This window comes from Mercenaria mercenaria, unplaced genomic scaffold (genome assembly GCF_021730395.1).
Source record: "Mercenaria mercenaria strain notata unplaced genomic scaffold, MADL_Memer_1 contig_2045, whole genome shotgun sequence".
Lineage (NCBI taxonomy): Eukaryota > Metazoa > Mollusca > Bivalvia > Venerida > Veneridae > Mercenaria > Mercenaria mercenaria.
Window position 1 is genome coordinate 9,063 of NW_026460076.1, and position 16,064 is coordinate 25,126.

Genomic DNA, 16,064 nt, shown 5'->3' on the forward strand with positions numbered 1-16,064 from the left:
GGGGAGGCCATTCTGTTGACATGCAGATGGTTGATTGTGAACTACTAGTATATTCTGTGAACTATATTCAGTATTATACGTTTGGAATATTCTCAAACGTGCACTGACACGATCAGCTTTTGAAACATAAACAGCGCTTTGGTTATCATCTATGACGTCATGGTGCAGTCTGATATAAGCGTTTGTACTGGACGTTGTTGTTAGAAAATGTGAATTGCCAATGATGTAGATTAACTAGAAAGAAAACCAAGCCACAACATTTAAACAATAATGAAATTTATTCAAAGAAATTTACAAAATGTAGTTTCAAAGTAGCATTCTAGAAACGGTCTCCAAGCACTGAACCTAATTTTCTGGTTTTGTAGTTACCGTAACTTTAATCCACACGAAACATTTTATATGGACACTAATATCCAAAACAACTTTCGAAGTAATTCCAATACCTTGTCAAACTATAATCCTTACTGAATAATCCTAAATAAATCCAATATTCTAGATTTTATGTATTTATTTTGTTGGGTTTAACGTCGCACCGACACAATTATAGATCATATGACGACTTTCCAGCTTTGATGGTGGAGGAAGACCCCAGGTGCTCCTCCGTGCATTATTTCATCACAAGCGGGAACCTTGGTAGAACCACCGACCTTCCGTAAGCCAGCTGGATGGCTTCCTCACATAAAGAATTCAACGCCCCGAATGAGGCTCGAACCCACATCGATGAGGGGCAAGTGATTTGAAGTTGACCTTAACCACTCGGCCACGGAGGCCCTCCAATCTTCTAGATAATACACTTAACTGCACCAGGGATTATTTAAGTGTGACCTCATAGATCGCCAGATTAGGAAAGTGTTTCCTGATAGAATATTTCTAGATGCTTCTCTTAGGTTCTATATATACCCACAATAATACATATTCTGGAATTATGTATTTCTTTCTAAAAAAATCTATAATCGAGTAAACAGAAACTACTAGAATATTCTGTAGTATTAACAAAGATCCGGGGTAATCTTCTTTGTTAATTAAAGCAACTACGTCATCAAACGATAACATCTTAAAGCAAATGATTCATAAGCAAATGAAATACAACAAACAACAAAGAACTTAAAACCAAACTCACATATACATTGTATTTGAGTATGAAATATTTGAGATTATGGTAAAATAGAGCATAAAACACCCTCAATGTCATTTGCTACCTAATCCAAACAAGATCGCCATGTTTAACGTTGCTGGGAAATGAAATATTCATCTCGCAAAGTTCATGTAGTCTAAATTTCATAATAAGTCCCATGCTTTACTTCAGTCACTCGTCTATGAAATGACACAACTGCTCTCAACCGTATAATTATCTGCAAGGGAGAGAAAAAATATTTAGAGGCAGCATGTTACTGTACTTACGACTTTGTCGGAGAAGGGCAACAAAGTCTCTTTTATTATGTTGTCAATATAAAAGGTCTGTTTTGCACTAAAAGAAAGTTCTGCAGGATAAATGAAAATTTGAACGCCTCAGTCAATATGCAAATTAGGTACGTTTGTAAATAAAATGTGCATACAATAATAACTGATTAACTTTTTTCCGCGGTTTTTTAGTTGTGATCATCAGATCTGCTGACGTAAAATTCATATAGCATACATATTTTACCTTATGAATAATGTTTTTACAATAAAACAATGGCAGTAATAAATAAAACTTCTCTATTCAAATTTTCTTGCTTGAAACTTAGAAATGATGTTAGTATTTTGTTTGCATAATAAAAAGTAGATTTTGAAGCACACTTTATTTTAGGAAACACACCTTGATACACATGTATATTAGTAATTTACACAGATAACTAAAAAGTCATATTAGAGTTATCTTTCACTGGTTTCACTTTCCCTAGTAGGACCGAATTTGTCTGAGTAAATATTACGTTTGAAGATGAAAATGAAATAATATAAAATTGCAAAAGCCTGCTTTCAAAGGCATGTCAAATGCAATTTTAATTTTAGGTACTATGTCTACGAAAAGAGTATTGTATTTGCATATGCAATATAAACAACAACATTAACATTTATTAAATACATACATACATGTATGTTGTAAAAACGAAATCAAACAAAAAAGAAGCTAACATTCAGGTGTACTCAAATAACTGGTATTTTATGTAACAAAAGGGATACAAAAATAAAAACAAATATTTTTCACGACCAACCCATCGAGCGGAATATCGGCTGCTTATCCGATTGTGTTACGGAGACATTGAAGCATTTTAGGTGATTAATGATTAATATTCAATTAAAAATAATGAGCGAGCATCTGTATGACTGAGACATGTGAGCATTCATTTATATCTGTCACAATAAATTAGTAAATATAAATATTATTCTGTCTCACTTTTTCAATTTAAATATTATTTGAGCTATCTTCAATGCAGTCATGGAAATCGGCAATCATCATTCTTCAAGCAGTTCTGAAGCTTAATAAATTTTCAAAATGACTTAAAATAATTATAACATTAACATATTTTGGCTCACGACATTCGATATGTTTTGTTAACATGAAACAGGAATCAATGTCAAGTAAGAATTTCAATATACCACTGTTAGACGATTGGCACATGCTTGTTAACTGAATTACAAAATGCATTGTAAAATTGTTTAATCAAATCAGATTAAACAATGTAAAGTTCAAAGAAATCTTTAATCGTTTAGCATTTGTCCTGGATATCCGTCATAAACCATTAACAGTTTTCGTAACATGATCTTTAAATTGTCACCATAATACCAAAACCAAACTATATTGATTTTCTGTATTTGGCACGGGTAAATGTTAATATTTGAAAGACATCTCTTTGTCGTATCGTTTGCAGCATGCCCAGATTACTCTTACAGATAATATCATTAGACAAGAAAATTAGGCAATTAACGTTTTACAAAACTGGCCTTTCTCTCGGATACTGTATCTGTTATATTCAATACACACGTGACCCTGAGCTTTTTATGGATGGTACAAAAATACCCGTTGTTGACGAAGCAAAATTTCTTGGTGTTATTTTTAATAAGGCGATTTCTTTTATACCACATATAGAAAAGTATAGCGAAGAAAAGCTTATCATATTTTCCGACTCACTTTCTGTTTTACAGACAATTCGTAACCGAAATATTGAAAATCCTTTTATTCAAAATATACTTCTCAGGGTTCATGCACTATCTTTCAAAAGGATCATTTTTTCTTGGATTCCAAGTCATGTTGGTATTTATGGAAACGAGGATGCGGATACTGCAGCAAAGAAATCACCATATACGGACTTCGCTTCACAGCGCAGTACATACTATGACGTTCATTCTTTGAAAGAGTTGTTTGAAAACGTTTCAATTGGCAATATTTCATCCTTTTTAAAGCAGATAGAATCTAGGCATTTATCACAAAATCCCAAATCAAATATTGTAGCAAACAATCCATATTTACCAGAATTCGTATGTTTTAATAACTACAAATTAATCAGCAACACGTCAACATTTCTAACAACTTTTAATATTTCCATTTTTGTCACATACAGCAATATTATCTAAACATCAAGTAACCTTTTTTCTATTATAACAGAATCAAGTCCTTATATACTATAGCAAGTTTAAAACAGTTCAGGAAAAACACGTGGAAAACGAGTTAATTATTAGGAACCGGCGGAATATGAATATAAAGATATGCCGGCGGTACATTATGTAATAGTGATAAACCATGATATCAAGGTGCCGTCGCCTATAAGGTTAACAAATATATATCGTTTACGACACTCCCGACGACAAACAGTAAATATGATTTGTTACTTAATTTATATAAATGTAACATTTGTGGTTGTGAAAACAACAACAACAACAACAAAATACAATGACACAAAGTATTTATACAAAATGTCAAATAATCATCGTAATGTCAACATCATCATGAAATAACTTTCTGTTTATAATGTATCACTATTCAGTTTATCGCTATCCTTTTAACAACGTTCTAATGGTATAGAAGTTTAAAACCAGTCTTCTGAGTAATCATGACTAGCAGAAATATATGAATCTATTTCCATTTCATTGCTAAAGGTAGATATTTTGCTGAAAGTTAAGGTTAATGTTTGCACTCTTGTTTGCAGGTTGGAAGGCACAATAGATTGATCATTACTAATTTCATCCCAATGACCAACTTCGGTATCGCTTATATCCTCATATATGAAAATCGTATTGGTCTGGTTATTATTTTCGTCATATTTTGAGTTATCATCGTTCGTGACGTCATCATCATTTTCCATGACGTCATTATCGTTTTCAATGACGTCATAATTTTTATCCTGATTAATATCAGCTGACTTTAAATTAGATGTACTCGTGACGTCATCAACATTTTCCATGACGTCATCATTAGCACAATCACTAACATCATTATAATCCAGCTCCAATTCTGAATCATTTTGTAACACGCTAGAAAGCACATTTTTTTCATTTTTGACACAATTTTCCTTTTCACCACACTTTACTCCATTTTTATCACTTTCATCATTCACACTTTTATTTTCACATTCATTTTCAACACTATCCACTACATTCTCATTTATTTCTTCACTCATCGTACTCTCGTACATGATTGTGTCGTCTTCCTTGTTAACCGGCTCTTGAAGTAACGAAATGTCGAAATTTGATATAGCACCTACATATTCTAGGCTGACATTGTCACCATTTCCTTCCATTTCCTGTATAAGGCTAAATATGCTTTCGTCCACACTTATGTCCTCATAGTAAGCACCACTATGCTGTTTCTCTTTATCTCCTCTAGGAACATTAATTGCTGTTTCTTTGGCTTTACTTGACTGGAATTTATGTTTCAAAATTAGATGCTTACTAAGATAGCTTCTTCTTATAAAACGTGATGAACAATTATATTCTGTACACGCAAAATATTCTATTCCAGAATGTTTTTCTTTTATGTGTCGCTTTAAACTTCTCATACTTTTGTAACTTTTGTTGCACGTATCACAATACACTGTCATGATGATTACTCCTGTGTGACAAATTTTCAAAATCAATACACTTTTAAAGCTTACACTACCTTATAGGTATACACCGCTACACGAAAATCACGTGCATTTCATGGTTAAACATTACAAGATCACTTTGCACCGCCAATTTACAATATTCAGGTGCACTTCGAGGAGTTTAGGTATTTTACTTGACTATACACCTCTCTTAAAGTACATGGCGGTGTATAAGTGTATAGGATAATGCATACATTAAATTTTCATTCAACACTCAATTAGTTACAATATATATTAAACATTTCATTTACACTAAAACGAGTATTTCTCATTGTCTGTACAGTTCTAATTTGTATTAAACAAATTCTGTATCACATATCTGCTGTATTATTGTGAGAGTTGTTCACGAATTTTGCGCTTAGCATCCTCCGCAGCCGCGCGTGGTACACGGACAAATTTAATTGGTTCACTAACTTTAACACTTGACGTATCAACATGTGGCGAAACTGTATCACTAACACAGGTTGACGTTTCAATAGGATAAAGCAAGCATAATGGACGTCCAAGCAATTTTCCAGATGGCATCTTGACCTTTGCCGAACGTATCTGATTGTCACTGCTCTGCACTAATTTTACTATTTTGCCACATTTCCAACTTCCTCTGGGGAGATCATCTTTCACTAATACTATATCACCTTCTTGTGGATGATTTTCAAAGTGTGATCGTCCAGTTTTTAGGCGCGTTTGCGTTCGCTCTCGGAGGCTTAAGAGGTAGTCATTGCGCCAAATGGTCCAAAACATATTAAGTAGTTTTTGACCTTTTTTCCATATTTCAAGCAGCCGATCTTTTGTACTTTCCTTTGTCCTGAAATCAGTATCTTTGTCATCTTTTTCTGACTCTGGTATACCAATAGTTGGGTTTAAAGTTAAAAAGTGATTGGGCTTTAACGTAATGCTTGAGTTGACGTCATCGCCTACATACACCAGTGGTCTTGAATTTATAACAGCTTCGGCTTCTTTAACTAGTGTTTGTAACTGAATAAGTGTCAGAAGACGTATTCCTAATGCTTTTCGAAATACTCTTTTCACAAGACCAACGAGACGTTCATAGAATCCACCCATCCAGGGAGATAACTCAATTATGAAAATCCACGTTATTCTTGCGTTTGACACATATGTTTGAACTTCTTCACTGCTAATCGTTTTTCTCCATATCTGATCTACGATTAAGCTAGCAGCTTTAAATTGGGAGCCATTATCACTAATAATCTGTGTTGGTGTGCCTTTTTATGACACAAATCGTCTGAAACACAATAAAAACTCTTCAGTGGTCATATCTAGGACAACTTCTAAATGTACTGCTCGAGTTACTAGGCAGGTAAATAAACAAATCCAAACTTTTTAGGCGTTTTGTTCTTCACAAAGAGTGGACCTAAGTAATCCAATCCTGTGCGTCTGAAGGGTTTTGCTTCCGTAACTCGTGATTTTGGTAGAGGAGGCATCGGCGGCATCTCGTAAGGTGCACCTTCAAACCGGCGACAAATTGTACACTTGTTTATGACATACTTCACAGCAGCTCGGCCATGTGGAATCCAAAATCTTTGTCTTACTCCAGCTAAGGTCTGTGAAACACCACTGTGTAATATTTCCTTGTGCATTTTTTCTATAACAAGATGTGTAAACGTATCCTTTTTGTGTAACAAGATAGGGTGTCTAGCGTTTTCACACAATCCGGCATTTTCTAACCGCCCTTGGCATCCCAATAATCCATTTTCATCTATGTAAAGGCCCAACTGTACTTGCAGGTTGTTCCTTTTGGCATTTGAAATTGCGTCTAATTCACTTGCAAAGTATTTCTTCTGAACATGTAAAAGCCATTTTTGCTCTAGATCCTTTAATTCGGAGGATTTTAAATACCCATTCTCACAGGATTGCTGTCGTATTTTCTTAACGAATCTGAGTGTAAGGGCTGAAACTCGAAGTAACTTTGTTAAGGAGGAATACTTCTGAATATTTATTCCAAATGGCACAAGATTTGTATCATTCTTGTCTTCATCAGAAACTTGTAGCACCATGCTTTCTGTATCATGTGCTTCCTGTTCGTCTTGTGGACAGTTTGTACTTGTATTATGATCGTGATCTGCCCATGTGTTCGGAGCCTGTAGTAACCATTGTGGGCCATGCCACCACAATTCACAATTACTGACTTCCTTTAAGTAAGAACTCCTTGAAGCAATATCTGCAGGATTTTCACTTCCCGAAACATGTTTAAAGTTGATGTTTTGATTTGATCTGATCTCTTTCACTCTGTTTTGAATAAAAACAGGCAATACCTTTGTAGACTTTATCCAGTGTAAAACGCACTGTGAATCTGTCCATAGATACAGTTGTTTCAAATCCAACTTTAATTGGTCCGTAACAAATTTCAAACAACGAACACCTATCAGCACCACCATCAGTTCTAATCGTGGAATAGTCATACCTTTCACAGGCGCGAGCCTATTTTTAGCGAATACTAAATTCACTGTTGTTTCTTTTTCAATTCTCTGATGAAGGTATATTACAGTTGCGTAAGCCATTGCCGATGCATCACAAAAGCATACAAGTGAATGTTCCGTTTTATCCACAATTGTGTTCATTACAATACACCTTGAAAATGTAAAGCTTGAAATATTTTTCAAGTCTTCTTTCACATTTCGCCATTAATTACAATTTCACTATCGGAATCATCTATTGTATCATCCCAGCCTATTTTCTTTTTCCATATTGATTGCAAAAGTAGTTTTCCCTTTAGCACAACTGGACACAATAATCCTAACGGATCAAACACAGATGAAATCTGTTTTAACATAAACCTTTTGGTCAATCTTCTGGTTTCACACGTGATATCTGTCACACACAATGCAAGAGTATCATTCGATGTATTCCAAGTGTGTCCTAATACCTTTATTACTTGATCATCTGTCTTGTCCTTTGATGGTATCATTTCCATAAGTTCCTTACTGTTGGATGCCCATTCTCTTAAATTCATTGATGCGTCATTAAACATCTTTTTGCTGTCAGAGTACAGTTCGAACGCTTCTGGCCAAGTATTTGTGCCCGTAATAACGTTATCAACGTAAATATCATCTTTGATCTTTTCGGCAGTGCTATTATCATACCTTTCTAGATGAATCTCAATTGTTGCACCTAACAGAAAAGGACTAGATATTACGCCAAATGGTACACGGCAAAATCTGTACTCTTGAATATTTTCACTAAACACAACGGGCTGTTTAATATCTTTAATCCAAAGAAATCTCGTGACATCTCGTTGGCTAGGTTGTAATCCTATCTGTAGAAACGCCTTTTCTATATCGGAAACAAGAGCGATCCTATTGAGTCTGAAACGCATGAGCAATCCGCATAAATCATGCAACATTACAGGACCTCTATAGAGACTATCATTTAAACTTCTGTTTTCAGCTTTCGTTTTTGCCGAAGCATCATATACCACACGCAACTTAGTTGTAGATTTCTGTGGTGTGATAACAGCATGATGGGGAATGTAATGCACCAAATCACTCGTCGTATTAGTTTCTACTGGTTCAATCATTCCTTTGCTGAGTTGTTCTTTAATCACATTGTTGTATTTGTATAGTATATCTGGTTTATTTCTCATTCTAGTGACATTTGATCTTAATCTAGTCAATGCAAGATCTCTGTTGTCTGGTAATTCTGGTGCAGCCTCTTTCCACGGCCATGTAACTTGATACATTCCATTGTCATATCTCAAGGTTTCTTTGAATTTTGTTAGTGCAATTTTGTCACTTATTCCCTCTTGTTCTTCGGAAATTCCAAGTGATTCTATCTTCCAAAAATCTTCCAAATCAGGTTTTGTCTGTACGACTGAATCAACTTTTGAGAACACTTTGGTTTTTGACATATTTGTTCCATGTGTAAGAATAAGCATATTGGATTCACTATCACCTTCATTTGTTTCATTAGTCCTACCCGTAAGGATTCAGCCAAGCTTTGATGCCAATAAGTAAAGTCCAGGTTGTACTTCAATCTTTTGCAACATGACTACGTCAAGATAGTAATCGTTTCCCAATAACATGTCAATACTTGAAGATCCTTCAGTAGAAATGTGTGTGTCGGCCGTATCTAGACTTGTTACAAGATATTTCAGATTTTCATTTAAACATATGTTTAACTGCCGCTTATAACAGGCACTATATTTGCACTGATTTCTATGTATTCGCCATTCTTCAACTTCATACTCACTTGTGTAGAAAACGTTTTTATCGTTTTGGGTTTGTCGCTTCCAAAAGTTATTAACTTTATCTGCTCTTCTTTTTCTTGCTTAATCCCAAGTTTATCTGCCAATGCCTGTGTAATATAAGTTCTTTGTGAACCCGAATCGAGTAGAACTCGCACATTTTTACATTGATTTTGCATTGGACCTTTCACTTCTGTTCTGGCTGTCTGCATTAATACCATTTCGCTAGAAGAAATAAGCACATTTTCACTTAAAACTTCATTGACGTCAGATGACACGTTCGTCTCGGAACTAATCGCACAAAACTCCGTTGGTCTGAATTACTGCAAACATAAACTTCTATGATGCACATTGAATCCTCCGCAATACACACAATGTTTATTTCCTTTGCACTCAGATGAAGAATGTCCAGGCTTCAAACACTTGAAGCAACTCCCTTTTAATTTTTTCTTCCTTTCATCAATAGTACGAAATATTGGACACTCATCGCTCCAGTGTTTATTATCGCAGTACCGACACTTGTTAAACGTGTTCGTTGTATTTGGTGCTTCACATTTAGCAGTTTTCTGTTGTTCATGTGTAACAAGAGCTTCAGCAGAGCCTTTTTGATTTGGTCGCTTAGAGTAATCGGACATATGTTGATTACCTAGGTATTTCTGTCAATGTTGTCCCGTATTATTTGAATAAATTGTATCACGTTTTTCTTTCCGCGATTCTGACTGAGACACAGCCTTTTGTTCTGCCTTTTCACGTGCTGTCACATAGATATCAAGTTTTTCTCGGAGCTTGGAAACAGTCCATTTATCTGTCTTTCCTTTCTGAATTTCTAATTGAAGCAATACTTCTTCTGGAAGTTTAGCTCGTATCATTGATACAAACACGTCTTGTTCCGTGTTTTGATGAAGTACTTCAAGACTTCGTATATGTTGGTCCACTTTATTCAATAATCCTCTTAAACTTTCTGTTTTATTACTCGCGGGAAACAGATTGATCATTTGATTGTAATGTAAATCGATAACCTCTTGAATATTCCCGAATCGGTCTTTCAGGATTTCAATTGCTACCGTGTAATTTTCGTCTGAGAGTGCAAGACCCGCTATTGAGCGTTTGGCTTCTCCATACAACTTGTTTCTAAGATAAGTGAATTTTTCAATGTTTCACAATTGTTTGTTACTATGCATAGTACACTCAAAGGAATCCCAAAATTCTAACCACTTGAGCTTGTCACCGTTGTAAGGTAATAGATCTAATTTTGGGAGCTTCACGGATGATTTGAATTTGTCTTGTTTCATGTTCATGGCTAACATTTTTTTTTGCTGTTCCATGTGTGTAGCCACAATACTTTTCATTTCATATTGTAATTTTAAGATATCAGAGGCACTCACCATTTGTTTTTTCTCTTCAAGCCCTTCTTCTTTATTTTCAAGAAACAATAATTTCTCCTTGCTATTCTTTAAATCCATGCACATATCCATTGCCTTTTCACAAAGTGAACAATCCTCCTCAAGAATTGTTTGAATATATGTTTCCTCCTCTTTGCTTAATGCACTTGCTAGTTTATCCGTTTGATTCTCGAGCTTTTCCTCTTTGCTTAATGCACTTGCTAGTTTATCCGTTTGATTCTCGAGCTTTTCACGATATACCTGCATTTTTTCAACATATTTCATTACACATTCCACATATTCATCCTTATCACAATACTCTAAATCTTTTTGTAGTATTCCCTCTGCAATTTCAACTTCCGTTTTAATATGTTGACATATCTTGTACGAACACCTTTCAAATATGGTATGTTTGCCATTTTGTTTTCTTTTTATCCTTTATCCTTTGAAACTTTTGAATTTAATTTTCACTGGTTTTATGTTCCCGGGTTCCGGCGCCATAAATGTAGCAAACAATCCATATTTACCAGAATTCGTATGTTTTAATAACTACAAATTAATCAGCAACACGTCAACATTTCTATCAACTTTTAATATTTCCATTTTTGTCACATACAGCAATATTATCTAAACATCAAGTAACCTTTTTCTATTATAACAGAATCAAGTCCTTATATACTATAGCAAGTTTAAAACAGTTCAGGAAAAACACGTGGAAAACGAGTTAATTATTAGGAACCGGCGGAATATGAATATAAAGATATGCCGGCGGTACATTATGTAATAGTGATAAACCATGATATCAATGTGCCGTCGGCTATAAGGTTAACAAATATATACCGTTTAGGACAAATATATTCTAATCACATATTTTGCAATATTATTGTTTGCCACTGATAATTTTAAATATTTTATGTATATACGTTTTTACATATATATTTTTAGAGATACTTTACAATTTATGTTTTCAATACAACTTCTTCTCGGCGATATATGACCTTTTTGTGCCGATTCGCCGTACAATCCAACCCACCCACTCACTATTCATTGAAAACGCTTACCTTTATCTACCCGTCTGGTTATCTCCTTCTCGCAGATAGGGCATTTCTTAAATTTGAAGCAGCATTTGTGACACGATATTTGATGTTTGCAGGGAAGAAAGCGGACGTCCGCTAAATTCGCCGCACATTTATGGCACTTCTGCTTTGAAGTTGTGAAGATTTCTTGTTCAACCTTAGCTGTACTAGGTCTGGCCTTTGGTCTGTGAGCTACTGTTGGTTTACTGTAATTTCAATTTAAAATCAATAGATAAGTGGAAACTACAACTTTTCGTCTCACTTTTTCTTACACATACAATACAATTACTTGAAATACGCCAGACCAATACTGGCACCTTTTCTAGTTACAATTTTGGGTTACAAATAAAACTGACTTTATAATTATAAATGGCAATGTATACACCGTGTGTTATATCTAAAGTCGTCTTAAACTATTTTTGCAGAGAAGTGTGAATCTACTTCAGTCCAAACTGGTCTTACTTATTTGCTGCATAGGCGGATACAGCGTCGCGCATATGTTGTATGTCACATCCGGTTATTGGCGTATTTCCATCATTATTTCTGTCATTAATACTAGCGCCATGTTGTATCAAGAAGTTAGCTATCTTTATCCTTTCATTGTCTTCCGCTAAATTTCTTAAACCAAGCAACTGTAAAAACTGAAGAAAAAGAAACATCATTTTCTTACTTTGTACTTAACCATAACCATTCTTACATGTTACGGAAACGAACTGTTTGCGGATGTCAGAATACGAGTTATAAAGAACCAGGGAAGTGCCTACGCCTTAAGTATCTTGAACAATGAAATGGGTCCAATCGCTAAGGTGATTATGTCTTAAACTAGCTGACAAACGATGTAGAATGTCCTTTGTTAACACGTATAGCTGGTGAGACCATATATCTCGTATATAAAATTTTTCTCTGGCTACCTCGCCTAAATGATTCGTGTACCAATGATTTGTAAATGATTTTAATAATGAGCTAGATAATTTCAGGGATCAGGCAAATCAATGTTTTAAACTAACAATCTTCAATTAATGATAATCAGCTCAAATTCCTATAGGCTGGAGATACTATACTAGACTGGTCTTTTTGTTGAAGTTTCCGTCAGACAATGTCTTTGAATCAACAACGTACGAGTCCTATCGCATAGATGCTCAGCATATGTCCTCTTAATTGAAGCTGTAACTTAATAAGATTGCCCTGACTCCTGGATGCTAAGCGCCTATATGCTATCTCAGGTAGCATTCAACCTCCATATAGGTATAACCCCGATGCCTTGGCTAGACTTCGCCAATAACGCTGAACCTCGTCTATAAGCTGGAACTCTCATACTATCTCAGTAGATTACCAAACACTCTGTCTCTGCCTCAGCTTCCCGATGCCCGGCCTATATTTGCTATCATCTATAGCATTCAATTACCGTTTAGGTATAACTCCTATGCGCTGGCTCTATAGCTCAAAACCTTGTTGAAATTCTGCAAGTCTTCATTAGTCAGAACTTCGAACGTCTTCTTTTTAATAATTTATCCGCCCTTACAGTGTGGTTGCAATAACTTCCTCATCAAGGTACTCGGATAAATTATTAGTTGAATCCTCGATGTGTCTACATCAATCGCTGGATACAGAATGATCTCTCTGTCATCCATCTACCTTTTTTATACCTTAGCAGACGTGAGCTTTGATTGGTGCTATTTATAGAACTTGTATCTGATTGGTCCAAATTCGTACATATTATTTTACAAAGAGTACTTGCTCTAACAAATAGTTTGTTCCCTTTAACTATTGCATATAATATAAAGTATGATGCTGCAAACCAGCTAACACCCAGATCGTCCATAAATGACCCAAATTCTATTATTTACAGCGATTCAAGTACAATTATAGCAATGGTAGCATGAACAGGGAGTCAAGCACTATCTGTGCTTATGTGTTACGTTATCAATATATCAAATATACAAATTATTCTGACAGCGGATTTTATAAAATACTAACAGTGAATCGAAAATGTGATAGGATATTCTAACGATACATCATAAAAAGTCACTGATGCTAATATACTTCATGTAATTATTGATATGAAACAATGACAACAAATGTAAGATATTCTGTAGAAATTATGTACGTGTCAAACTCTTATGGACTAACACACACATTTTAGGCGGAAAATCCATAAAAAGTGAGTGCTCGGAAAGTGACTAGTGGTACAAACTTATTGACGCAAGAATTTTGCAGAAAATTTACTTCTTTTTTTCATTTTTACCAACATTTAACTTTTATTTTCACCCACTTTATCATTTGTTATATATACATTCTATGCCTAACTTGGTGAAAATGAACATATTGAAAAATTTCAACCAAACTGTGGACGAGTACCTTTAACACCTTTATATTTTTTCTTACGGATAAGTGGTGTTTATTTTTTTTCACTTTGAAGCTCATTATGACAACACATTACCAGTTCGTTTGTACGTCGTCCCATCATACAAACGTGCAATGGAGTATTTCCATTGTCATCTTTAACTGACCAGTCAGCTTCTGTAAGAATACAAAGAAACACACATTTTAACTCAATGCCAGCAGCCTGGGAAGAAATCTATTCATAACACGATCACTCAAGACGATAACATATCCTATCGAAGTACTGTATATGTTATCAGGGTTTAGTGTTTAAGAATGAATAGCCAGTAATTGCTTTATGTTTCGGCAGATATTGTATTTAAGAAATCCTCTATATATACTGAACAAAACGGTTAACCCGCCATTTATTATTTTACCAGTGGCTTAAAAATTACAGAATGTACTTTTTTGAAAGTATGTATTACCAGTGTCTTAAAAATTACAGAATCTTTTTTTAAAAAAAAAACATGTAATTAGATCAACATGTTACAAATAGCAGCAAAATTTCATATAGGTAAGTATCATATCAAACAAATTTAACATTTTATCAATTTTACAATTATACGCCGTTTGAAGAAGTCACAAAAAACACTTTAAAGTTGAATATGGTTTTGGAAAATGAATGCCAATTCGAAAAGTACGGAGGAAAAATTTATTATTTTATACTGGAAAATGGTTAAATATCAATCAAATATTAAATGTTCGTTTCCGATGGGGCACGACATGGACATTGTTTTATTTTTGTTGTCATTTTCTTACCTCATAAAATTTTAGCTAGTTGGTAAATTATATAAACTTTTATGTACTTTGTTACTTCTTAAAAATGAGCTAAGGTGGTAAAATGTGTATATTGTATATGCAGTCAAAGCTTGGTTTTGTTGTAATTTTGGTATTTTGGTATATTATCAACAACATGTTGCTCCGTGTGTACCATAAATTTCAAAATATAATTTGCAGTAATTAATAAGTTATTAGCAAACTAACAAATGGCGGATTTGCAGTTTTGTTCAGTATATAAGTTTACAAAATTATCATGACAGCCACCTAGCTATCTCGTGGCAGAAATGCAGCCATATATATATATATATATATATATATATATATATATATATATATATATAAATTATGTTCTTGATATTTAATTTTGTAATAGTAGGGTCTTTTATTTCGACTGTAGCATGTTACCGAAAGTGATCGAAAAACCAAACTCATCACAAGCCTATGGTTACGGCCTAGTGAAGCGAGGTACAAGAGTACATGGTTAAAAGTATGAAAATATGGCAAGAAGGTCTGGCAAAATGAGGCACCTACCGTACGTGAGTAACATTTTAATCATATCAAAGTAGGCCAGTGACGCTAAAAGATGTAGAGGTGCATTTGTACATACTGTAACTGAGTAGGAGTTTATCCATATCACAGTAGACCTGTGATGCTGCAAGATGTAGAGGTACATACAGTACAGAAGAAAGAGTTTAATCTTATAAAGGAAACCTGTGGTACTGTAAGGTGTAAAGATACCTACCGTACGTGAGTAAGAGTTTAACCATATCAAAGTAGGCCTGTGATGCTGCGAGGTGTAGAGGCGTGGATTTGTTCAGTGTCTTAGCGTTAACGTCTGCTCTACCCTGTAGTGTTAAAAAATCCAGTTTTGGTTTCGCTACTAGTGTTCAATGAAATAATTAGGTCAATGATTAGTGATTAATATACAAGAAGTTACAATTTCAAGAAAGACAGTATTTTAATATTACTAGATATTGCGTTTCATTTCAGTAAACTCAGAGATATCGGAGCGGAAACGGGAAAGGAGTGCAAGCCATAGGTAACATAAATATATATTGACATCCTTAAGTCTAGGTGTTCCTGTCCTTGCTTGTAATCAAATGCAGGAAAGATGAAAAATGGAAAAGGCGACAGAACGCAGCCAAGCACAATAATAGCAGATTTTTACAGCTTAAATCTT

At 34.6% G+C, this 16,064-nt stretch overlaps 1 protein-coding gene across 1 annotated transcript; it reads right to left on the bottom strand.

Annotated features, from left to right (window-relative positions):
* Positions 1-259: 259 nt before the first annotated feature.
* LOC128552102 (E3 ubiquitin-protein ligase MIB2-like) lies at positions 260-15,729 on the bottom strand (the record flags this gene model as incomplete). The annotated part of the gene is given in 5 exon segments (XM_053533113.1): positions 260-1,352; positions 11,708-11,928; positions 12,185-12,363; positions 14,163-14,242; positions 15,627-15,729. Coding segments are annotated over 5 exon segments (621 nt in total), but the record flags the coding sequence as incomplete, so codon positions are not given.
* Positions 15,730-16,064: the final 335 nt, after the last annotated feature.